Here is a 27,756-nt window from a genome sequence, read left to right on the forward strand (position 1 = left end):
AATTAAAGAAAATGCTACTTTAAACCCGGAGGTATCAGGGAAGTAAATCACTGGTGTGTACAGCTTCATCTGTGAAAACAACAGGGGAAAATCCATGGGCTCTGGTTCTCCCAGGGTGGTCAAGTGGTGTGAGGGGAAGCTCCTGGTTCTCCAGTCCATCCTCTGGCCACTGTCATTGCGTTTTTGCCCACCGCCACACCTCACTGGTCTTTCTTTTCTGTAATAAGCATTGGCAGATGTGAACCCCCTAGTGGTGGAGAGGAGAATTAGTAGATATAAATAAACTGATGGAAATATAGTTTTTGGCAGGGTTCCCAAATATTCCACACGACCAAGAGATTGAATAAGAAAAAAATGTATTTTATTAAAAAATAGAAAACACTTGGATGTGTTTTTCTAATTTGGGACCAATTACTAAAGTTGGATGGTATTAAGAAAAAAATGGTACAAAGTGTTGAATACTTTGCAATAAATTATTGCAAATATAGTAACATAGAAGATGACGGCAGAAAAAGACCTGCATGGTCCATCCAGTCTGCCCAACAAGACAAACTCATATGAGCTAGTTTTTGTGTATATCTTACCTTGATTTGTAACTGTCATTTTCAGGGCACAAACCGTACAAGTCTACCCAGCACTATCCCCGCCTCCCAACCAGCAGCCCCGCCTCCCACCACCGGCTCTGGCACAGACCGTATAAGTCTGGCCAGCACTATCCCCGCCTCCCACCTCCGGCTCTGGCACAGACCGTATAAGTCTGGCCAGCACTATCCCTGCCTCCTAACCACCAGCCCCGCCTCCCGCCACCACCAGCTCTGCCACCCAATCTCGGCTAAGATGATATTCAAATTTACAATTAAAGTTACCAAGGTTTCAGTTCAACTTATACAGTAACACATGATATCCCAAAACATTTGCATAAACTTAATTGCTACTTTGCTCCTTCAATACCTCTACTACTGGAACTCAATCTCTCTACACCTAGCAACTTTCAAGGACTACAGCCTCAGATAAATATACACAGCTATTCTTTCCCCTTAATGTAATATCAGTTCTGCTCTCACCCTTTGAACCAGACCCTTCATTCTTCAATCTTAATTTTTTTCTTTTTTAGTGTGTACTAAATCAGTTAGCGCATCATAGGGGCCTAACAATGTGCAAGAAAACATTAAATAGCATTGGTCACTAATCAAAGAAATTATCCCTTGACTATACCAGTCAAAGTCACCTATATGTGCACAAAAATATCTTTTTTCAATCCCCAGTATCTGTATTACTGTACCAGAATCTTGTTCTAGTTTAGACTTTCAGAAACCAATTATGAGTAGAGTTGCATGTAGGAAATTAAATAAGCTTGTTAAACTTTTTATCCCAATAACCCAACACACAAAACGAAGGGGATAGAGAAAGCTGAATACCAGTGTATCTTCCACTCAGACCAAAACATTTCACATAAAAACCTTGCCACCACATATGAAGGTAACAACATGAGCTGGCTTTCATCACAGCTTCATTGACAGATTCACTGTTGTTATACTACCATCTACTGGCTAAGTGTAGGACTATGTTATCTACATTGAAGCAGTTTACTTAGCAGACACAGTTCCAATATTTTTAAATAATGACATCTTATTACTGTGCCTTTTCAGTGAATTAGGGCTGTCCTGAAAAATAATCTGAGTATAATGCTTTGCATGGAAAATAGTACAAAAATAGTTTCAGGTATATCGAATATAAGAACATAAGCGTTGACATACTAGGGCAGACCGAAGGTCAGTCCAGCCCAGTACCCTGTTTCCAACAGTGGCCAATCTAGGTCACAAGTACCTGGCAAGATCCCAAAAGAGTAAAACAGATTTTATGTTGTGCATCCCAAAACAAGTCCAGCTTAATAATGGCTTATGGACTTTTCTTTTTAGGAAATTATCCAATGCATTCCTGTGGGCTTCTCTAACATTTAGCGCACCCACAATTTTAGCGCATGCTAAAAACATGAGCGAGTCTTAGTAAAAGACGCCCTATATCTTTTAAATAACTTTTCTTTCTAGTTATGTGAATTCTCCTTTATTCTCCTCTTGGATCCTATTATAATATTGAGGACTAATTGCCTTTTATGTTGTACAAATTACCTGTTATGTTGTGAGGGCAAGACACAGCAGAGGGAAGTCCCCGCAGTGCCTGTGTGAATCGTGGATGGCCCCAAAATGTAAGCTGCAAGCACTGCAGCGGTGGCGGGGGAAGAAGCAGGAAGCGGCAGATGTCGGACCTGCGGGAGGGGAAAGTAGGGAGCGATGCGCCGCGGCATCCCTGAGAGTTTGCTGTGGCACACCAGGGTGCTGTGATGCACAGTTTGGGAACCGCTGAGTTACAATATACTTAGGGCTTTTAAAGTATTTAGAAATTGTGGGGCCCTTTTAAAAAGGCACATTAAGCTCTACGTGCATGCAGCCCCAGTCAAAATGAGGCCACCGCCAGGCTACCATATCCCCCTGGCAGTAATTTCAGATTTGCTGCTTTATTTATTTATTTCCTCCCACGCACACTGTGTTTCCGGCAGTAATCGGCAGTTGGTGCGAGCCGACCGGTCACCATGTGTGTAGCACATGAATCCTTACCGCTAGATCAATGGGTGACGTCAGTGGCATAGCAAGGGCGGAGCAGTGGGGGCGGTCTGCCCCGGATGCACACTGCTGGAGGGTGCAGAGAGCAGCCATGCGCCTGCCGGCTCCGCTGGTTCCCTGCTCCCTCTGCCCCGGAACAGGTTACTTCCTGTTCCAGGGCAGAGGGAGCAGGGAGCCAGTGGAGCCGACAATCGCGCGGCTGCTCTCTGCGCCCTCCGGCAGCCAAGAATGTACCCGGGGCGGGGGCTTGATGCTCCGTGGAGGGGGGTGTCATTGAGCCGGGGGGGGGGGGGCTGTCGTGCTGCACCCTGGGGGGATGGATGCTGCTGCACCAGGGGGGGGGGGGTGCGCAGCGGCATTCTGCCCCGGGTGGCAGCCTACCTAGGATCACCACCGGGTGACGTTAAGGACTGCCCTTTTCCCGTCCTATTAAAAACAAGCCCTTTTTTGCAGACATGTTAAAAACTGGCCCAGCGCACACCCAAAACATGTGCCTACACAACCGCAGGCCACTTTTTACCGCGGCTTAGTAAAAGGACCCCTGTGAAATTTAAGTGTTTGCTTTCCAGGTAATTAGGGCAAAAAAAAAATAATAAATCTGAGTTTATTGAGGCTAGGCTTGAGGTGTATGCTATGGAGGGGGAAGAGGGAAACATGAGAAACACCAGCTGCCTCCTGGTCTCCATAGAGAATTCTGCACAGAAGGGGGTTCTGCAGAAATTCTGCAATACATTGTGGTTCAGATTTCTCCCAGGAGAAAAACTGCACACAGTATAAGTGGCGTAGCAAGGGCAGGGCAGTGGGGGCGGTCCGCCTCGGGTGCACACTGCTGGAGGGTGCAGAGTGCAGCCGCACGCCTGTCGGCTCCGCTGGTTCCCTGCTCCCTCTGCCCCGGAACAGGTTACTTCCTGTTCCGGGGCAGAGGGAGCAGGGAGCCAGTGGAGCCGACAGGCGCGCGGCTGCTCTTTGCACCCTCCAGCAGCCAAGAATGCACCCGGGGGGGGGGGGGGGCTTGATGCGCAGGGGAGGTGGGGTGCCATTGCGCCAGGGGGGTGTTGTGCTGCACCCCTGGGGGGACAGACACCGCTGCACCTGGGCGGGGGGGGGGGGGGGGGGTGCGCATTGGCGATCCGCCCCGGGTGGCAGCCGACCTAGGATCGCCACTGCACAGTATCCAACCGAGGCACCATCACCTCCTTTTTCCTGTTAATCATTCCTTTCCCTTTTCACCAAAGCACTCTTCTGAGTTTTGCCAGTGCCTTTTGATCTGTTTGGACACAATCAGATACAATTACCCCAGATCCTACTCTTCTTTCATGCACAGGGGGGTCTACCTTGGTGCATATTTTGGTATCACCTGCAAAGAGGCAAATCTTTCCTAATAACCTTTCCACAATATTGCTTACTGTCCCTCCCCCTTTCTTTCTGTGACAGGCCGACTGTGGCACAAACTCTAATATGTTGTTTTTCTCCCACCCCAGAGCATAATCTATAAAAGCTGTTTTTTTTAAGTTCAACAAATTTATTGTTTTAAAATTTGTATAGAGCAGAGACAAAATGATATTACAACAATAATGCAGGAATTTGAAAAAACTATCTTGATCAATTACATACATTTTCTAAGTAACCATATGAAATGAAATCCCTATCCCCCCCCCAATATTAACAATGACATATTAAGGAAAGGACATTACGGCACATGGTTTGTAGAAGTGTGATAGTGCTGATATTCTACAAAGAGTTTTAGTGGTTCCCAAATAGAGATCAATCTAGAATTGGAAGTGAGGTATTGAGCAATTTTCGCTTCATGTCGGTATGTACAGCAAACCTTGTGCCACCAAGTTTGAAAGTTTAGTGTTTGCAAGTTTTTCCAAGATCTTAAAATGGCTTCTGGTAAAATGGGGGTTAAAATAGAAATAAGACATTTTTGTCATCATCTGTTAATGAATTGGTAGCTTGGAAACTATTAAATGTCACTGCTATGTAAGATATAGGTTCCGAAAAATGTAGTATCTTTTGTATTTGTTTCTATACCTGGGACCAGAAAGATTGAACCAGTGGATACCAGTATAACATATGATCAAGAGTACCAATATCTGATTTGCATGACCAACACAAATAAGAAGATGTTTTGTAAGCTTCAGCCGGAGTTCCTAGTGACCAATGAGCAATGAAGAACATTGATTGTTTCATGGAAGCAGAACTGATTGATCATATTTTTTTGGTCCAAAATAATTCCAAACATTGTCATAAATTAATGTATTCATATTTATGCCACGTGGAGGGGCATAATCGAAAGGGGCGCCCAAGTTTTCCTGAGGACGTCCTCGCAGGACGTCCCAGCGAAGGGGCAGGGAAACCCGTATTATCGAAACAAGATGGGCGTCCATCTTTCATTTCAATAATACGGTCGGGGACGCCCAAATTGTGAAATTTAGGTCGACCTTAGAGATGGTCATCCATAGAGATGGTTGTCCCCGATTTTCGGTGATAATGGAAACCGAGGACGCCCATCTCAGAAATGACCAAATTGAAGCCATTTGGTCGTGCGAGGAGCCAGCATTCATAGTGCACTGGTCCCCCTGACATGCCAAGACACCAACCGGGCACCCTAGGGGGCACTGCAGTGGACTTCAGAAATTGCTCCCAGGTTCATACTCCCTTACTTTGTGTGCTGAGCCCCCCCCAAAACCCACTCCCCACAACTGTACACCACTACCATAGCCCTAAGGGGTGAAGGAGGCACCTACATGTGGGTACAGTGGGTTCCTGGTGGGTTTTGAAGGGCTCACATTTACCACCACAATTGAAACACTGCACCCACTAAAACTGCTCCAGGGACCTGCATACTGCTGTCATGGAGGTGGGTATGACATTTAAGGCTGGCATAGAGGCTGGTAAAAAATATTTTAAAAGTTTTTTTTAGGGTGGGGGATGTTGGTGACCACTGGGGGAGTAAGGGGAGGTCATCCCCGATTCCCTCCAGTGGTCATCTGGTGAGTTCGGGCACCTTTTTGAGGCTTGGTCGTAACAAAAAAAATGGACCAAGTAAAGTTGCCAAAGTGCTCGTCAGGGACGCCCTTCTTTTTTCCATAATCTGTTGAGTACGCCAGAACATAAGCATTGACATACTAGGACAGACCGAAGCATCAAGTTTTAAAAACCAACAATTTTTGAGCACCAGTATGAGCAACCATGTAAAATCTGTGAGTGATGCTCTTAAAACTTATGAGCAATTGCTCATGCGCTCGGCTTAGAGGGAACATTGGTTACCATAGAAGCACTTAGTGCTTCCTATTTTGGAAGCACTACATGCTCCCATGTTAATTCTGTGTTATCCAGTTAATGTGCGGTAATTAGGAAGCGCTAACTGGATAATGCTTCCAGGCCCACTCTCTACGCAGTCCATGCTCCTCAGAAAAATATTTTTTAAAAATTGGTAATGTGCTGCTTAGCATGCACTAACAGGCAAAATACCAACGAAATACTTAATGCATTTTGCAGTGGCATGTAAGCAAGCACACATACACATTAAGGGCTTTCTAAATTGTTATTTTATACTTGACCAGCATGGCTATCTAGGAGAAGAAAAAACAGCTCACTTTCTTACATAATCACATCTCATCAACTGAGGTTAAATCTATCTATCTATCTATATTTCTTTTTACTAAATATTCTTGTTCTTTCAGATATCAAATGGCAACACGCCCAACCTATAGAATGAAACATAAGATAGTGACATCACTGGAGTGGAAGTGCTGTCCTGGATTCCACGGAGATCAGTGTCAATTCACAGGTTTGTTACTCTCAGGTTGACCAGTGTGATTAGGGCTGTCATTTTGTCACGGTAAATTTTTGGCAGTTTCTCAATTTTGAGATATGGGCATTGGCTGTTCAGTTGCTGCATATCACACACACACACTTGCCTATATGATTGACTGATTCAAATACTTTGCAGGCTCTCTTTTGGAAAATGACATTTATGCTGACTACAGTTGTTTAAGGCAAGCCCTCACTAAAATCCTTAAAATAAAACTGATGTGTTGAATGCTATTCAAAATTCGACATTGTCCTGTATAAAAGATACTTGAAAGAAAGTCTTATAGATAGGACTCATTGAAGACTATGGCTATAGATAGGCTGACCTAAATTTTAAGAATTTGCTCAGGGCCATGCTGGTGGCTATGCAAATGAGAACAAGGAACATGGGAGTCAGGGGTTCCAATATTACTCCCCCAACCATGTCTTCTCTTGGCCATGGCACAGTGGGCAAGGTGGGGCACTAGGGGGAGTATTACACAGTGTGCAATTTCCAGCTCAATAATGTCCTCTATTAGAATAAGGAATTTGAGCTTCTGGTACTTACAAGGCTATTCTCTGACAGGGCACATAACGATGGGAGCCAGAGGGTGCCTGGTAGGAGCCTATTCTATAAAGGAAGTAGTCTTAACAGGTGAAATATGCCAGCCATAAACTGGAGTAAGTGTTGCACTTAAATGTCAGAGATACACACTTAACTTACAGTATTCTGTAAGTTAGACATGTAAGTGGGGGTGCTGTCCAGGCTCTGTCCATGTATACATCCCCTTGCAAGAACACTCTCTGTAAGTTACAGTATGTGCATATTTTGACATTTGCACATGTATAATGCACATATAGTGGAGGAGTGGCCTAGCGGTTAGAACACCGGTCTTGCAATCCAGAGGTGGCCAGTTCAAATCCTGCTGCTGCTTCTTGTGATCTTGGGCAAGTCACTTAACCCTCCATTGCCTCAAGTACAAACTTAGATTGTGAGCCCTCCTGGGACAGAGAAATATCCAGTGTACCTGAATGTAACTCACCTTGAGCTACTACTGAAAAAGGTGTGAGCAAAATCCAAATAAATAAATATACACACATAAATGCCTTTATTGTAAACATTTGTCCAGCTGATTTTGAAAGCAAGTTAACTAGCTGGAAATGGCTGCCAACTGGTTAATTTGCTTGGTTGCAGTTATCTAGTCATTTTCAGCAGCACTTAACTACTACTACTACTACTTATCATTTCTATAGTGCTACTAGACATACACAGTGCTGTACACTTAAACATGAAGAGACAGTCCCTGCTTGACAGAGCTTACAATCTAATTAATCAGCCATCCTTGCTGAGAATGACCGTTAAGCACCAAACTTAGTTGGGCATGTTGCAGGCATTCCGGGGCAGAGTATGGTTAGGTCCAAATATTCAGACTGAACTGGCCAGGTTTAGTGCATAAATAGGACCACATAGCTGTCCTATCTTTATGCACTAACCTATGGCCAGTTAAGTCTGAATTTTAATTTAACCGGTCATACACTAACCAAATTTTTAAAAACTGGAAATTCAATGCCGAAGAGGGCCCAACACTGCATTGCTGATTTCAGCGTCTGCGGCAGACAGAAAAACGCTGTCCGCCACCGGCTGAGTATTGGCCCATATGCTCCTAATAGGTGCCTAACTGGTAATGCCTATGTTACAGAATAACCCCCCCCCCCCCCCCCCCCTAGTGATTTACAGCATGTTTCCCTTTTGGGGGATATAAAGGCAATCCCTTGAACTCTTTGGTCCACTCCCAGTCCAACAGGTCAGGTGTTCAAGATATCTGTAATGAATATGCATGAGAAAGATTTTCATACAACGAATGTAATAGGCGTGAAAATATCTCTCATGCATATTGATTAATCCAGATAGTAACTATTACTCTCTGCTTGTTGTATCAAAATCTCTTTATTCTAAAACTCAAATTTACATAAAAACACCTTCCCGCAATCTTAACCACACACTCCTCTCATTCACACCAATCTAATAAAACCATGTATTAGTATCCCTCTATCCTTAGACTTTCACAATCCAGTCGTTGTAATAAACAGTCACATGTACTTTATGAAGTCCTATAGTGTAGTTCATAAAACTTCAATGGATACTCCTCCACATATCTTCTATAATGTAATTGCCAATATATGCATGAATAGTATTAAGGACCCACCTTCGATGGCACACACCACTATAGGTATTATTGCAATTCGTCAATACAGCTTTTTCGTAAACTCCAGCTAACAAGGGCGCTGTTACATCCTGCAACTGCTTCTTCCCTCTTTTATTCGGGCAAACTACGTCACCTCAATAACATCTTATCTATTAAAATATATTCAACATTCTTCTACTACTTCGTCAACTCCAATTTTCTTGTTTTGTAGTCACTCCCTTCTTCATGAAACCCGACACAGTCATTGTGTTTTGCTAAGCGTTGTCAGGGGTTCAACTACAAAGTACAGATTAACATTGTGAAAATCATATACATATTCTACTTAAACCTAAACATTCATACTCCTAAACAATTGAACATACCTGAAACTGCATAATCAGAGCAGACTTCCACTAGAGCTGGGAGAAAATGGCGTCAGACTCATTCAGACGCCCGTGCATGCGCAATAAATTACTCCAATCCTACTTGACCCTGATAGAAGTTGCCACATGATGATTCCCAACTATTCAACTTCTTTATTTAACCCTAACGGAACCACTGTTCTCCATTCGTATATCAATCTCTGTTCTTTATTAAACATATTCTGTAAAATGTTACCACCTGAATCAACATCACATTGAACCAACACCACAAACTTGAGATCATTTAGCTCATGCTTTGCACTCACCTAGTGAGCAGCCGATGGCACTTCCATTTTTTGTACTTTTATATTGTTCAGATGCTGTATTAAATGATATTTGATCTTTTTTATGGTCTGATCAATGTACCAAAGTTCACAAGAACACGTGGAGGGGCAATTTCGAAAGAAATGTCTAAATCAGAATTTGGACGTTTTACAAAGACGTCTAAATTCCGAACCAGGAAGAAGGTCATTTTCAAAAAAGATGGACGTCCATCTTTTGTGTTTGAAAATACCATGGTGATCCTGTGATTTGGACGTTTTGCGATTTGGACGTCTTTGATTTTCGGCCATTTTGAAAAAAAAAAAAAAAAAACGTTCAAGTGTAAACATGCAAAATCAAGCCTTTGGGACATAGGAGGAGCCAGCATTTTTGGTACACTGGTCCCCCTGACATCTCAGGACAGCAATCGGGCACCCTAGGGGGCACTGCAGTGGACTTCATAAAATACTCCCAGGTACACATCTGACCATTGCTCCCTTACCTTGTGTGCTGAGCCCCCCCAAAACTCCCCCCGAAACCCACTAACCCCAACTGTACACCACTACCATAGCCCTTATGGGTGAAGGGGGCACCTATATGGTTGGGAGGCGGGACTAGTGCTGGGCAGACTTATACGGTCTGTGCCGGGGCTGGTGGTTAGGCGGCGGGGATAGTGCTGGGCAGACTTATACGGTCTGTGCCAGAGCTGGTGGTGGGAGGCGGGACTAGTGCTGGGCAGACTTATACGGTCTGTGCCGGGGCTGGTGGTTGAGCGGCGGGGATAGTGCTGGGCAGACTTATTCGGTCTGTGCCAGAGCCAGTTGTGGGAGGCAGGGATAGTGCTGGGCAGACTTATAGGGTCTGTGCCAGAGCTGGTGGTTGGGAGGTGGGGATAGTGCTGGCCAGACTTATACAGTCTGTGCACTGAAGAGGACAGTACAAATAAAAAAGTAGCACATATGAATTTATCTTCTTGGGCAGACTGGATGGACCGTGCAGGTCTTTTTCTGCCGTCATCTACTATGTTACTATGTTACTATATATGTGGGTTCAGTGGGTTTCTGGTAAGTTTTGTAGGGCTGGCAGTTTCCTCCACAAGTGTAAAAGGTACGGGGGGGGGGGGGGGGGGGATGGGCCTGGGTCCGCCTGCCTGAAGTGCACTGCAGTACCCACTAAAAACTGCTCCAGGGACCTGCATAGTGCTGTCATGGAGCTGAGTATGACATTTGAGGCTGGCATAGAGGCTGCCACAAAAATGTTTACATTTTTTTTTGGGTGGGAGGGGGTTGGTGACCACTGGGGGAGTAAGGGGAGGCCATCCCCGATTCCCTCCGGTGGTCATCTGGTCAGTTGGGGCACCTTTTTGAGGCTTGGTCCTAAAAAAAAATGGACAAAGTAAAGCCGGCCAAATGCTCGTCAGAGCTGGCCTTCTTTTTTCCATTATCATCCGAAGCCAGCCATCTCTTAACCACGCCCCGTCCCGCCTTCGGTACCCTGTCGACACGCCCCCTTGAACTTTGGCCGGCCCTGCGACGGAAAGCAGTTGAAGCTGGCCAAAATCGGCTTTCGATTATACCGATTTGGCCGGGTTTAGGAGAAGGCCGGCCATCTCCCGATTTGTGGCGGGAGATGGCCGGCCTTCTTCTTCGAAAATAAGCAGGATAGTAGTACAAGAATGTTGAATATATATTAACAGATAAGATGTTATTGAGGTGACGTAGTTTGCCCGAATAAAAGAGGGAAGAAGCAGTTGCAGGATGTAACAGTGTCCTCGTCAGCTGGAGTTTACAAAAAAGCTGTATGGACATTTTGCAATAATACCTATAGTGGTGTGTGCCATCGAAGGAGGATCCTTAATACTATTCATGCCTATATTGACAATTACATTATAGAGAAATGTGGAGGAGTATCCATTGAAGTTTTATGAACTATACTATAGAGTTTCATAAAGTACATGTGACTGTTTATTACAACGGCTTGATTGTGAAAGTCTAAGGATAGAGGGATACTAATATATGGTTTTATTAGATTGGTGTGAATGAGAGGCAGAAAACAAGTACACTGCAGTATCAGTGGTATAAGCAGAGATGGACAAGCGGAATTATAAGGTCCATAGAGAAAACCAATACCTGCTATCTTGATGGCAAATCCATTTGGGGACACTGACAAATTACAATCAATAAACCCCTTTGTCTTGTTCCTTTATGCCAGCAGGGAATGCTACTCCATTCTCACCAGTTAGGTTGCTGCATTACCTCCTAGTATTTCACATGCACACAAAGGCATCAGGGTAAAAGGAAACATTTAGCTCCATCCACAGGCATGGCTACAGCTGATAACAGAAACAATTAGACAACCTTTCAGCTTTGCTTTTTTTTTTTCTTTTAAATCCTGACAGCTATCAGATGATGCTCTCTATAGCATGCCTGATAGCTAAAATCATTTAGGTTTCACAGTTCACACTATGGTTGTCTTTTTATTTAGACTAGAACAGTTTTAACTCACATATTAAAATGCGGTGGCAGAAGAGATTATGATAGACACACAGAATCTACTAGGCCAGTGCATATATGGTATGAGGGATTCAGCTTTTCTGGGCCACGCCCCACACACCCTACATTGGAGACAGATTTCAGTTCTGTATACTTCTGTACATCTTTTTATTGGTGGTTCTTTTTTTTTTGGGCTTTATTCTGTCAGGTTTACCATGAAGCCATTTCTATAGCAAAGGATCTCCACAATCTAATGGTCCTCAATAAGAATTAAGAAGTAGAGGTTGACAGTCCAATATTCAAGCACTGCTTTTCTCTAGGCCTGGGAAAAGAGGGACAGGTTTCCATGTTGAAAACAAAGAAATGTTAACACTTAGGAGAGAGGAGGGAGACTGAATTTTCCAGATTTCTATCGCTATGAAGTGTTTTGAGGAGTTGCTTATACTATGGTATCTTGTAGATCCTGCCCCCATTTCCAATGTACATAAGTACATAAGTACATAAGTAGTGCCATACTGGGAAAGACCAAAGGTCCATCTAGCCCAGCATCCTGTCACCGACAGTGGCCAATCCAGGTCAAGGGCACCTGGCACGCTCCCCAAACGTAAAAACATTCCAGACAAGTTATACCTAAAAATGAGGAATTTTTTCCAGTCCATTTAATAGCGGTCTATGGACTTGTCCTTTAGGAATCTATCTAACCCCTTTTTAAACTCCGTCAAGCTAACCGCCCGTACTACGTTCTCCGGCAATGAATTCCAGAGTCTAATTACACGTTGGGTGAAGAAAAATTTTCTCCGATTCGTTTTAAATTTACCACACTGTAGCTTCAACTCATGCCCTCTAGTCCTAGTATTTTGGATAGCGTGAACAGTCGCTTCACATCCACCCGATCCATTCCACTCATTATTTTATACACTTCTATCATATCTCCCCTCAGCCGTCTCTTCTCCAAGCTGAAAAGCCCTAGCCTTCTCAGCCTCTCTTCATAGGAAAGTCGTCCCATCCCCACTATCATTTTCGTCGCCCTTCGCTGTACCTTTTCCAATTCTACTATATCTTTTTTGAGATACGGAGACCAGTACTGAACACAATACTCCAGGTGCGGTCGCACCATGGAGCGATACAACGGCATTATAACATCCGCACACCTGGACTCCATACCCTTCCTAATAACACCCAACATTCTATTCGCTTTCCTAGCCGCAGCAGCACACTGAGCAGAAGGTTTCAGCGTATCATCGACGACGACACCCAGATCCCTTTCTTGATCCGTAACTCCTAACGCGGAACCTTGCAAGACGTAGCTATAATTCGGGTTCCTCTTACCCACATGCATCACTTTGCACTTGTCAACATTGAACTTCATCTGCCACTTGCACGCCCATTCTCCCAGTCTCGCAAGGTCCTCCTGTAATCGTTCACATTCCTCCTGCGACTTGACGACCCTGAATAATTTTGTGTCATCGGCGAATTTAATTACCTCACTAGTTATTCCCATCTCTAGGTCATTTATAAATACATTAAAAAGCAACGGACCCAGCACAGACCCCTGCGGGACCCCACTAACTACCCTCCTCCACTGAGAATACTGGCCACGCAATCCTACTCTCTGCTTCCTATCTTTCAACCAGTTCTTAATCCATAATAATACCCTACCTCCGATTCCATGACTCTGCAATTTCTTCAGGAGTCTTTCGTGCGGCACTTTGTCAAACGCCTTCTGAAAATCCAGATATACAATATCAACCGGCTCCCCATTGTCCACATGTTTGCTTACCCCCTCAAAAAAATGCATTAGATTGGTGAGGCAAGACTTCCCTTCACTAAATCCGTGCTGACTTTGTCTCATCAGTCCATGTTTTTGTATATGCTCTGCAATTTTATTCTTAATAATAGCCTCCACCATCTTGCCTGGCACCGACGTCAGACTCACCGGTCTATAATTTCCCGGATCTCCTCTGGAACCTTTCTTAAAAATCGGAGTAACATTGGCTACCCTCCAGTCTTCCCAGAATTTCTTCAGATATGTAGCACAATGAAAGACACGTGGATGGCTCTTCTTGAGCTAGACAAATGTGCGGAAACTCGTAGCTGGAAGACCAGAAATACTTCATTTGGTGCAACCCTAAAATTAAGATAGGACAGACTTGGTATATTGGCCTAACTGACAGAAAGCTGGCATCCAGATAATTAGTAGCAAATAATCAATTTCTAATCTTTGAGGAATCGATGAATAGGTACCCCTTTCCTCATACCCAATGATATTGCTGGTTGCAATTGTCTCAAGCTATTAGTAAAAGTGCCAGTATTGTTTATTATGTATTAAGCACTTACTATACCACCTATAGCAAAAGCAGTTTACAGTCTAAAAAACAGAAGTCAGAAAGGAATGCCATAATCAAACAGGATGCAGAAAAGAAGTATAGAAGAGTTGAGATAATAGCACTTTCAGGAGCCATATAAAGAAGAAAACCAGGTGGACGGATCTGACCCAGCAAGGTCAATTGTGGCCTACTAATCTGATGAGAAGGCACAGGTAAATAAATTTAATTATTTATTTGTGCATTTTTACCCCACATTTTCTAACAAGAGCAGAAGCAATGTGGCTTACATGAAGTCAAGAGGTAACAATACAATGCAAAGATGACTCAGTTACAGACTGTGACAGGCTGGGAAAGGAACAGGGGACAACACGGGGTGAAAGATAGGGGCAAGCAACCAGCAGATAGCCATGTACAGTCAGCAAGGGAGAGAGGTTAAACATAGGAGTTGCCAGTGGAATAAGCTCTGGCGAATAAGAATGTTTTTAAAGACTTTTTGAACAGCTGATGGTCGACTAGTTCCTTTAGCTGTCTCGGCAGCATATTCCAGAATTTTGGACTGATGTAAGGGAAGGACGAAGCAAAAAGGGTCTTGTGCTTAACATTTCTACAGATGGGATAATGGAGATTGAGGTAGGTCCTTGCAGATATTAGCGCATTCCTAGAAGGTAGATCAATGAAGTTGAGCATATATTCAGGGGCTTCTTCATAAATTATCTTGTGCGTTAGGGAGCAGATTTTAAATTGAATACGACCTTTAACAGGGAGCCAGTGTCGATTAAAACGCAGTGGCTGAGCATGATGAAAACGCGATTTGCCCAATATTAGCCTTTTCAGAATGTAGTCCCGACAACTAGTGTAAATCCCACTACAGTAGTCAATATGGGAGAGGACCAGCCAATGGACAAGGGTGCGGAATAGTTCTCTTGTAAGGAAATGCCTGATGCGATCCACATCCAGTCAGAGACTTGGATCAATCAGTATTTGAGTAATGATAGATCTGGATGAAGGAAATCAGTGTAATGCAGTAGTAAAATATCATAAGTGCTTTGCTCCCGCCCCCATCGCCCCCACTAGGACCACCAGGAATACAGATAGGCCCGGGGGAGCCTCCTTAGACCTTGGAGGGGTTAGGGAAGACTTTGATTCATGGATTTGTTGGGAGGGGATAGGAGGAATGGGGTTTGGAGGCCGTGAGGGGGATCAGGGCTTAAGGTTAAAATATAGTAACATTGGCATTCATATTTCCATTCGCCACATTAATTCACTAAGCATTACCAAATAAAACATCACAACACCATTAATTCAAATTGGCAAAATCTTGGCCACAGCTTTTATTAATAAACATTCCAAACAACAAATGTAATTCTTTAACAAACAAATTGATTACAATAATCTTCCCCAAAATCCTGCAGCTAGACGGTTTCACCCTAGTTGCCTCACTTATTTTTCTCAATAGCCAGTGTACCTGAATGTAACTCACCTTGAGCTACTACTGAAAAAGGTGTGAACAAAATCCAAATAAATAAATCAATAATAACTTCCCCATCACTCCTCTCCATGACCTGTGGTTCTACAGAGTCGTATATTGTCTCATGGTGGTACCACATATGAGACTAACCTTTTTAAGGCCTTAATTGGCCCCCACTTTTGAAAGTTATTCCAAAACATTTCCCATATAGACATACTTTGTCCCGCTGCTATGCTGCGACCCTCCCCAACCCTTTTTTTATATTATCACTTACCACTAACCCACATGGGTGGGCAGAGTGGGACAAGAAACCCCAGCAAGAAACCTCCCACCACCCTCCTTTTTCCCAAAACAAAAACATTATATATCCCCGCATCAAGACCCGCCCCCAAACATCCTTATCAAATAATTTCTCCTGTAACTTCTCCCCATCACCCAATTCCGTTCCTTCCTATAAACTCCTGATCTCTCTTATACTAATTACCTTTTTTTTACCCTTTCCTTACCCCCATTGTCCTAGACCTATATGTCCCCTCACAAACCTTTCCCTTTTTCATGGCCTGCTCAGCCAGTGTTGCACCATCTTCCCCAAATAGCAGAGGGCTTCTTTATGCAGGTTTTGGCCGATACTCAGCTGGGGCCTGCATAGCTGTCTTATGTGGGCATCGGCTGGGACCCGCATAGGCTCTAGTGGCCATCCCCATCAAATTTAGTCCCCGATATTCAGAGCTGGTGCTGGAATATTGGGGTCTAATCTAGCTGGCAGTGGTCAGCGTATTTTTAAATGCTGACCGCCACCAGCTGAATATCAGTCGAATAGTGAATAAGTCTATCTTATGATAGCTGTTTTCATATCAGTCAGCAAGATGGTGGGAAGGATGCATTAGATGATTAATTGAAGAAGCAGGCAAGTGTAATAGTCCAGGGAATGCCCAGCTGGTTATCTGCACTGAACTAATGAGGCTAGTGTGGGATACAAGTGTCCAGTATAATGTAATGTGTCCCTCCTGTTCCAAAGCATGGGTCATATAGGGCCAGACTCTATATAAGGCACCTACAAAAATCTGTTTGGTAAACATTTCTGTCTAAGTGTATTCTATGAGCGGTGCCTAAATTTAGGTGCAGTATATAGGATACGCTTAGTTGATATCCCAGTGTCTAAAACTACATGCCTCCATTTACACCAATGAAAATGTGGTATAAATCCCTGCAGGTAGATTTACGTGCACTGGGCCATATTCTATAACTACGAGCGTAAATTTTGGAATGCCCATGAAATGCCCATTTCTCCACCCATAACTACGCCCCTTTTGAACTACACACATTAGAATTTAAGTGCAGTTCATTACAGAATACGCTTAGTGAATTGAATGCGTACATTCTAATTATTGCCAATTAGGGCTCATTATTGCTTTTTAAGTGCTGTTATCAATACTGATTAGCTTATTAAGTCAATTAAATTATGCACATAGTTATAGAATGCTCCTGGATTTTGGTGCCGATCTCTAGGTGCACTATAGAGAGTCCGGCAGATATGCATTGTCTAGGTACTAGTTGCTAATCAAAAGGTTTTACCATTAAACCCCACAGAACTAGAGGGCCATCAATATTTTGCAGCACTTAACCAGGTAATACCTCCACTAACAGGCCATTCCCTAACCAGCTAGGTCAGGGGCAGCCAAGGGACAGAGTATTGGGCACAGCCACAAGTTAACTGATTAACAGTGATATTTGATCTGCTATCCGGCTAAGTCAGTGCAGAGTTAGAATAGCAAAACAGCTGCCCTAACTTCAGGTGCCGAGTTAACCAGGCACCGATCTGAATATCAGCACACATACCCAGGTATCCAATTTTGGGGGCCATGTATGCCCTGGCATTGAATATGTGGAGTTAGGTCAGTCCACGGCTGGAAGTGGTTTATAAACTGCTTACTGCCACGGATTGAATATTACCCCCATAGTATCTATGATCTGACAAGCCCAGTACAGACTCATTGCATACCATTACAAAAAGTAGTTTGACACAGTGGCAAAGCCATAGGTGGGCTGGGTTGGCCCAGGCTAACCCAGCAGTGACGCATCTCTGATGTGGCTGGGGGGGGGAGGGGTTATTCCCCAAGCTCTGCCAATTGAAAAATGCCAGCATTAGAGAATGACACGGGGACCCGTGATAACCGCAGGGGATGGGGAGGGGGCAGATCCTGCTCGGACGGGGCAGGAATGGGGACAGAGCTCATGGGGACGTGGACAAACTTTGTTCCCGTGTCATTCTCTACTTTCAAGTATGTTAATGAACTGGACTGTTTTATACGTTTGAGTGATGCAGATGATATTTTGATTTTTTGGAAAAACAGGTAAACATGCTGGCCACAACTGGCAAAATTTGCATGGGGGATCCTGTACATTCATGCTACCAGCACATCTTCTGAGAATACATTTTCTATTGCAGGAAGGACTGTGGAAGACAGGAGAGCTAGACTGAATCCTGAGATTGTTGATGACTTGTTATTCAGTCACAGATTAAAAAATCATAACAGTGCTTCATAGAGCATATATCTCCCTCACTAGGACATACAGAATGGGTTGTATTTTGTACCCCTAGCCATTTTAACATGGTGGATTAAGGTTCCTTGGGGTAGTGGAGGAGTGGCCTAGTGGTTAGGGTGGTGGACTTTGGTCCTGAGGAACTGAGTTCAATTCCTGGCACAGGCAGCTCCTTGTGACTCTGGGCAAGTCACTTAACCCTCTATTGCCTGCTGCATTGAGCCTGACATGAGTGGGAAAGCACAGGGTACAAATGTAACAAAAAATAGTAGAAGTCAGCTGTTGTTGAGGTTGGAAGGGTAGAGGGTGGTGGTGGATTGTGTGTGTGGGGGGGGGGGTGGTATTATAGTTGCATTTTGGTGCCTCTGAACTCCATCCCCCAACCCTCTGTACCTTTTAAACCTTTCAGTTCTTCACTGGCAGTGAGCAGCAACTCATCTGCTGCTCACGCCAGCCCTGAGCCTTCCCTTTGACAATTTCCTGTTTCTGCACTGGGGGAACCAGGTCAGAGGGAATGCTTGAGGGCTGCATGAGGTATGAGTGACTGCTCACTTCTGGGGAAGAACTGAAAGGCTTAAAATGTACAAGGAGGTAGGAAGATCTGAGAGGTGTTCGGTTGCCTGGGGGGAGGGGAGGAGAGGGAGAGATGCCGGTGGGGGGTGGGGTTCTCATGCCTACCCACTTAGGGCTGAGGCCCACCCAAAACTGGGTGTCTGGCTATGCCCTTGGTCTGACATGCCTGAATATTTTTCTTGTTTTGTTCTAGCCCAGAGACAGCAGTGGCAGATGCCAGGCAGTCAGGCCGAGAGCAATGCTGTTGTCAACGGGGGCACAAGTCACCAGCAGCAGCAGATCACTGCAGATTCAGGTCAGTAGTGAGTGATACTTCAAACACAAATGAATGTTTTTCTCTCCTTATCAATGGGTCTAAGATTCCTTTCATACTTCGGAGTTCTTTAATTCTATGTTAGACTCCAACAAATTTATTTGTAATAGATTCTGGTTAAATATAGATTATATAACAGGCTTATAGTAATTTGTCCCTTGTTTTAAATATTATTTTCTCATTTGTTTCAGTATTCTTGTTGTAAAACCCATCAGTCTCTTGATATATCTTTATCCATGGCAATAATACAGCTGATATTCAAAGCCATTTAGGGAGGAAGTTATCAATGTGAGCTACAAAGACTAGGGGACCCTCGAGGAAGTTACATGGAAATACTTTTAAAAATAAGTAGGAGGAAATATTTTTTCACTCAACGAATAGTTAAGCTTTGGAACTCTTTGCCAGAGATGGTGGTAACAGTGGTTAGCATATCTGGTTTTAAAAAAGGTTTGAACAAATTCCTGGAGGAAAAGTTCATAGTCTGCTATTGAGACACACATGGGAAGCAACTGCTTGCCCTGGGATTTGTAGTATGGAGTGTTGCCACGATTTGGGTTTCTGCCAGGTACTTGTGACCTGTCTTGGCCACTGTTTGGAAAACAGGATACTGGGCTAGATGGACCATCGGTCTGACCCAGTATGGCTACTCTTATGTTCTTATATACTGTTAAGTCATGCTGCCCGATATTCAAAAGTATTTAACTAGCCAGGAACGGCTATCTCCCTCTGAATATTCCAGTCAATGGCTAGCCAGTCAATGGTCACTTGCTATGTTGCTTGACATAGCTGGTTACCACTGATTTTCACGGGCTAACCAATTAAGCTTATCGGCCAGACAGACCTGTGTAAATAACAGGTCTATCTTTGGCCACTAGAACCTAGCCGGTCAGCCGATGAATTGGCTTTGTAGTGCCAAGTTCCCCCCCCCCCCCCCCCGGAACTTCAATGCTGATGGACGAATACGGCCTCGGTATTGAATTTCTGGATTCACCAGTGACAGCGGGAATTAGCTAGTCTAACTCCTGCTGACTCAATATCAGGCCAAGGTATTTTACCACAAATTGAGCTATTTTAGTACAGAATTGTATAATATGGGTGTCAAGCCTCTTAAGACTTTTTAACTGTAAAGTCTCAATATCTTGGCACACCAGCACACACCTGAAGTCTCTATTATTTTCTGAAGTTTCTTTTATTGAATAAATACAGGTAATTTACTCACAGTCAGATGTTCAGAAGTGTTGTCTCAGGGCACAGAGACTCCTTGATTCTGAGAGCTGTAACAGTGGTTGGAGGTAGAAATCTGAAGAGAGGCAGCTTTATTGCAGAGGTGTGAAATAGTTGAACAGGTAGAAGTAACTCAGTGCTGGGTGACTGGAGAGTGCAATATCACATTAGAAGGATATATTAAAGGTAAAAAAACAAGTTCATTCCAGGGAGGTTTAGCAGGACAAGTGCTGTCTGAGGCAAGATGGAGAATGCCTCATGGTGAGGGAGAGGCTAAGAAAGGCTCACACAGGCCCAGGGAGTAGGGAGTAAATAGACCAATGGGGACAGAGCCTGCCATCGAGTAGCAAGGGGTGGTCCTAGAGGACAGCCTTCGATTGGAGAGAAAGGTCGTACCTGACTGACCTCACAGGACAGAGATAGTAAGAATGACCAGGAAATGATAGCAGGTAGACAAGGGAGCCAAGCTTGGCTGAGAAAGAGAGGAGGTCTGGGCAGCCACACAACCAGTGGTAACAGTTCTTATACAGACAGACAAGTGTGGCTGTATTGCCTGTGAACTACATTACACACAATGCATTGCTCACATACCTTTGCAGTGGGAACTGCAGCGATGAAGATCCTTAGAAGTGAGAATGGCAGTAAAGGCATTAAACACATTTTAGGGTCACATTATAAACTAGTGCAAGGCTGTCAGAGGACAGAACAATGGGAACCTGTGATAAAATAACCCAACTTGTGGTTTCTATCTATCAAAGAATGGAAGAAATGTCTTCAGCAGCAGATTGGCTAACCTATTGAAGAGAGCTTTAAACTAGAATGCTTGGGGCTGGGTGATCAAAGCCCCCAGGTCGGTATAAGCCCTCAGGTAAGTGAAGCATTAAAAGCCTCAACACAAATGGGGGGGAAAGGGGCAGCATCTGGAAAGCAGTATATAGTGATGCCTCTAGTATGGGAAATAAGGTTCTGGATTTAGAGGCTGTGATGGAAGAGGCTGATTTGGATTTAGTGGCGGTCACAGAGACATGGTTTATGACTTGGATATAGCTATCCCAGGCTATAATCTGTTCAGGAAAGACAAAGTAGGAAGAAAGGGATGAGGGAATGGTACTATATGTTCAAGATAATATTAAAGCCACACAATTGCAGGACCTATAGGGTAAGGAAGAGTCACTGTGGGTCAATCTGGAAAGAGGGAATGGAAAATGTATTTATTACATTTTGAATGCATTGACAAGCAAACACACACAAAAAATTATGAAACACCAGTAGCATGAAAAATTAAGGAAAAAATAAAAACAATTATAACAGCTCATATTTAAGAGAGAGGAAGAAATCTAAATATTAAGGGGCCCTTTTACTAAACTGCATTGGACTCTAAGGGCCCTGTTTTCTAAGCTGCACTTTAGGCATGCTAACTTTTTAGTACGCACTAAAAATTAGTTCACGCTAACAATAGAGACCCCATTATATTCCTATGGGTGTCTCTAGCGTTAGTGTGCATTAAAACGTTTGCGCACCTACAGTTCAGCTTAGTAAGCAGGGCCCTGTTTACTAGGCTGCGTTAAGGGCACGCTAATGTTTTTAGTGCGCACTGATTATCACGCACTAAACGCTACGTTGCCCATAAGAACATATGGATGACTCTAGCATTTAGCGCATGCTAATTTTAGCACGTGCTAAAAATGCTAGTGTGGCTTAGCAAACAGGGCCCTAGAACGCGCCTAACCTAGCAAAAATTGAATACCGTGGAACACACTCAGGAGTTCTGTGGTAGCATTGAAATCTGCATGCTAAAATATTTTTCACATTTTTCTTAGGGGGCATGTCATGAGCAGAGAGTGGCTGTTCCAGTACTAACCAGTTAGTGCATCTACATTACCGCACACTAACTGTTTAGAGCACAGGTAACGTGGAGGTGCATAATCGAAGGGGCCGGCCATCTATAAGGGCGGCCATCTCTAATGACGGCCCCGTAAAGCGGTGTACCCGACCGTGTTATCGAAACAAGATAGCCGGCCATCTTTCGTTTCGATAATACGGTCGGGGACAGCCAAATCTCAACATTTGGGCCAGCCTTAGAGATGACCGCCATTGGTTTTCGCTGATAATGGAAACTAATGGCGGCCATCTCAAAACTGGCCAAATCCAAGCCATTTGGTCATGGGAGGAGCCAGCATTTGTAGTGCATTGATCCCCCTCGCATGCCAGGACACCAACCGGGCACCCTAGGGGGCACTGTAGTGGACTTCAGAAATTGCTCCCAGGTGCATAGCTCCCTTACCTTGTGTGCTGAGCCCCCCAAAACCCACTCCCCACAACTGTACATCACTACCATAGCCCTAAGGGGTGAAGGGGGGCACCTACATGTGGGTACAGTGGGTTCCTGGTGGGTTTTGGAGGGCTCCCATTTACCACCACAAGTGTAACAGGTGGGGGGGATGGGCCTGGGTCCGCCTGCCTGAAGTGCACTGCACCCACTAAAAACTGCTCCAGGGACCTGCATACTGCTGTGATGGAGCTGAGTATGACATTTCAGGCTGGCATAGAGGCTGGCAAAAAAATTATTTTTAATTTTCTTTTTTGGGTGGGAGGGGGTTGGTGACCACTGGGGGAGTAAGGGGAGGTGATCCCTGATTCCCTCCGGTGGTCATCTGGTCAGTTCGGGCAACTTTTTAAGGCTTGGTCGTGAACAAAAAGGGACCAAGTAAAGCCAGCCAAATGCTCGTCAGGGCCGGCCTTCTTTTTTCCATTATCGGCCGAGGCTGGCCATCTCTTAACCATGCCCCCGTCCCGCCTTCAGTACACTGCCAACAGACCCCTTGAACTTTGGACGGCCCTGCGACGGAAAGCAGTTGAAGTCGGCCAAAATCGGCTTTCGATTATACAGATTTGGCCGGCTTTAGGAGAAGGCCGACCATCTCCCGATTTGTGTCGGAAGATGACCGCCCTTCTCCTTCGAAAATAAGCAGGACAGAAACCTTTACCACTTATAAAATGGGTGATGGTAAGTGCTCACACAGTAATTTAAAAAAAATGTTTGTGTCCTAATGGCAACTTTAGCACATGGCCATTAATGCCAGAAATAGAAGAAAGACATTTATTTGACTGTAGTAAAAATGGCATTATCATGTGGGAAAGAACCATGAGAGGGGGCACTAAGTACACTTTTTACTGCTTCTTAGTAAAAGGATCCCTAAAAAATGGGCATATTGAGAGCCACAAAATCAATTACATTACCCCAGCTCCACTCAGAAGACAAACACAAATAAATACCTTTGTTTTTTCAGGAATTCTAATTGCAAAATATCGAGCAGTTACTCTTAATGAACTCATCTGGATAGATTCTGGTGCCAACTAACACCTTACTCTTACTAGCCGCACCCCACAGATTAATGGAAGATATACAGTGTTGAATAGTAACTAAGTAAATATAACTAGTTACTGTACTTAAGTAAAAGTTTTGTCACTTTACTAACATTTATTACTTTTACTTTTTCCAAATGAATAATTTCACCAATTTTTACTTAGTTATATCTGATGCTTGCAGTTGAAAGTAAAAAGTAAAAACAGAAGCAAGACATGAGAATTCCTTAGTAAACCAAATGATACAGCAAAACCTGGAACAGGATTTTGCTATTGCAAACCTCGTCACACAAACAGTGGGTCATCTCATCTGTTCGGGGAATACAGCCCATAAGAACAGTGGAGTGGCCTGAGTTTGTTGAACTTATTACTGGTCTCCAACTAAACAGAACAGTAATGAGTTCATTCACTTTGAAGTGGAGATGAAGCTGGAATTGGCTGCAATTCTTGATGAACAGACATATGCCTCTACCACAACAGACTGCTGGACATTTTACATTGGCGTGACAGTCCACTGGATTGACAGAGTCTTTAGAGAGAAAGTATGCTTGTCTGGCCTTAAGACTGCAAACTTTCCACACATTTGACATTGTTTCATCAGTTCATTCAGAGTTTGCCATCAGATGAAAAATTGTTAGAACAACAACAGACAATGATTTCAACTTTGTAAAAGCCTTTTCTGTAATTGGACAGCATAACAATGATAACAAAGATGAAGGTGCAAGTGATGAATGAGACAGCACTACTTTTAATGCAAACAATAACTACAATCTGATATAATAATTTGCTCCTCCAACATTCCAATGTGTGTCACTGGGATTGTAACCACCTGCTGACGTCACTCCTCCAACGTTCTCCGTCCCCATGGGACCCTGGAACTGGGAGGGAGGGATGGAGGGACAGAGGGAGGGGGGACCCTGGAAATGGGAGGGAGGGAGGAGGACACTGGAACTCGGAGGGGGGAGGGAGGGAGAGATGTTGCACATGGATGGATGAGGGGGCAGGGCACAGAGGACGTTGCCTGCATATGGATGAATGCAGGGGAGAGAGCATAATGCAGGGGAGGGAGGAGACCCTGAAACTCAGAGGGAGGCAGGGAGGGTTTAACCCTGGAACTCGGAGGGCGGGAGGGGGACAACAACCCTGGAACTCAGAGGGTGGGAGGGAGGGGGAACCCTGGAACTGGGAGGGGGGCCCTTGCACACACTGTCATGCTCACACACACACTCGCACATTCACTCTCTCTCTCTCTCACACAGTCACTCTCACACACACTCTCTCAAACATACACACTCCGAGGAAAACCTTGCTAGCGCCCATTTCATTTGTGTCAGAAACGGGCCTTTTTTTACTAGTGATGATGATAAAAGCATTCTTTGCTATAAGAAAGTCAAGTGTTTCAGAGATTCCCTTGATCAATACCTGCAGACCCTGCCAAAAGGCATCAGTAATATTGCAGCCTGGCCTGTTTTGAAGGAACTTTTTATCAGACTGGACAATCCACTTCCTTCTAGTGCAGCTGTTGAACACCTTTTATCTGTGCTGGATTAATGACTGACAAGTACACTGACAACCATTTTCAAAATGTTGACTTACAAAAAGCGAAGTGGATTGAATTGTAGAGCAATAAAGTTGTTGGGATGAAAATGTTAATAGCTGCATTCACTGCAGTTACGGCACTTTTACTTTTTACTCAAAAATTATTATATTAGGAATTAGGCATTCTTCATTGTACTTTTACTTAAGTATTAAAATATACATTTATTTGGACCATAGTATTTTATTGTATAAGTTGAGTCTGTTGAGCGTTACTGATAGTGTATTAAAGTGGTTTAAGGAGGTTTTCACCCATAGACCAGGTGCTCCCAAACCTGGTCCTGGAGGCATCCCAGCCAGTCACCCACAATGAATATTAATGAGAGAGATTTGCATGCACTGCCTCCACTGCATGCAAATCTCTCTCATGAATATTCATTGTAGATATCCTGAAAACCTGACTGGCTGGGGTGCCTCCAGGACCAGGTTTTAGAACCGCTGCTAATGACATTATAGAGTTTAATAACAAACTTTCCTCTAACTGGAGATCTCCCTATGGAGTCCCACAGGGCTCTTCTCTCTGCCCAGCTCTATTTAATGTCTATATGTGTTTGTTTTGCCATGGTTTTTTTTCTTACGCCGACAATGTGCTTTTATTACTTCCACTTGAGAAAGATATAACTTATATTCCATCAAGTATTACAGAATGTATAAAGAGAATTGAATAGCTTAGCGTTGCACATGGGTTGAAGCTTAATAAGGATACACACTGTCCTTTGCCCCTCAGATTAATTCTGTGGTTGTCAGTTTTTTTTTTACTTCATCAACTGAGACATGTCCATGTCTTATCTGAACATCACTTTGCGATTCTGGTTCAGTCACTAATTTTGTCTCATCTAGACTATTGATAGTCTATATTGTTTATTGTCATCTACTTTACTTTCTAGATTACAAGTTTTTCAGAATACAGCAGCTTTTAAAAATTGTCATGCCCAGCAAAGGTGGTTACTGAAGCAGAATTCCAAAACATATTTTTTTTTCTGTAATGGTCATTACTTCATAAATTTATTCTCCAATTTTCTTAAAACAGTGTTGTGAAATTTAACCTTTATTTTACTTTCTATCATAAAGCCCTGACACAAAAAATGAATGACCAGATTTACAACCAGGAGGTGAAACTGACTTTCCTGCAAAAGAAAATCAACAACATTTCTTCTACCATGACTGATGTCCAAAATGCTCTCTCATCTCTGGAAGGCAAAATCAGTGAAGATGATAGGAAGGGGGAAGAATTCCAGTCATTCCTGAAAGGTAAAACATCTAATCTAATTTTACTGTTTAGTCCAAGATTCTGGGGAACCAAAAATAAAAAGATTGCAAAATGAAAGTTTCATAGATTTCTAGGCCAGTGCATCATAACTCATGAGAACATTTTTTTTTTTGTTTGAAAGTATCTTTATTGAGTCAAGGTATCATAAACAAACATATAACTCAGATAGCCATCACTATGTGCTCCAGTACTAGTAGTTCCACGACTACATACAACACCGAGCTGATGCCGGCTACATAGCAAAAGAAGATAGGAAGACATATATTCACCTTTGACTCAGTTTTCCCCCCGTTTTAAACCATTGACAGTAAACTATAAACAATAAAAACTTAACGGGTCAATTTTCAAACTCCAGAGTATTGGCACTGAACATCTAGGTGTAACAGGCAGCGCTGCAAATATCCAGATAATAGCAATATTCAGCACCATTACTCAGATATCCCTGTGGATAATGTACTGCTATGGATTTACAGCCTGTCTCACTGACACAGACTACTCAATAATTACCATGGATTCTTTTGGATTTGTATTAGATAAATGAAACCTTTATTAGAGGTGCTAAATTCTACAATGATTACGGTATATACAATGATTAGCTATATAAATACAATGATTAGCTATATATATAAACAATCATTACATCACTGGTCTCTACATCTAAGCAATGCTAAGAGTTCTTAGACCAGGAAAAGAATCAATAATACATAAATACAACATCACTGGTCCTTAAATCATCCAGGCTCTTATCATCAGCTGGGGGGGGGGGGCGTTACAGCGAAAGCCAGGAGCTTTTTAAAAGAGGAACAGATCCTCTGCGCAGTACATACGTTACTCACAGATGAGCTCCCACTCTGCTGCAACAAGCCCCCCCCCCCCCCCCCCCCCGTTTATTAGGCTCAGAGCTCATGTTCAGAGCTAGGGGAAATTACAGAATGCTTCTTTGTCTAGGTAAACAAGCCATACTGTGGGAATGTGGTCACATGTCTTCCCAAGTCCAGGTGGCCAGGCTGAACTTCCGAAAACAAACGCCATCCTCCCCTTTACATACAAAATTAATTAGAGCTGTGTCTTATCTTCTGCATTCCAACTTATTTTCACACAATCATTTTTAAACAGAATTACTTCTAATCAACAATACAGACCCCAAATGCACTGGTCGGTCAAGACAGAGCTGAAAAACAATCTTTAAAATTCACTTCCATTACAGATAACTTTGAACAATTTTATTGCTGCCCTAAATTATCTGAATACTTTATCTGGATATCCACACTGAAAATCATTCGTCTATGGGCAAT

At 43.5% G+C, this 27,756-nt stretch overlaps 1 protein-coding gene across 1 annotated transcript in view; it reads left to right on the forward strand.

Moving 5' to 3' along the window:
• MMRN1 (multimerin 1) overlaps nt 1-27,756 on the forward strand; it is a 91,878-nt gene that overhangs the window by 34,286 nt on the left and 29,836 nt on the right. The window contains exons 3-5 of the mRNA XM_030190691.1: nt 6,311-6,417; nt 18,886-18,987; nt 26,263-26,442. Coding sequence (XP_030046551.1) covers nt 6,311-6,417; nt 18,886-18,987; nt 26,263-26,442 — 389 coding nt within the window. The remainder of the gene's footprint in view (nt 1-6,310; nt 6,418-18,885; nt 18,988-26,262; nt 26,443-27,756) is intronic.

Source organism: Microcaecilia unicolor, chromosome 2 (assembly GCF_901765095.1).
Source record: "Microcaecilia unicolor chromosome 2, aMicUni1.1, whole genome shotgun sequence".
NCBI classification, from domain to species: Eukaryota; Metazoa; Chordata; class Amphibia; order Gymnophiona; family Siphonopidae; genus Microcaecilia; species Microcaecilia unicolor.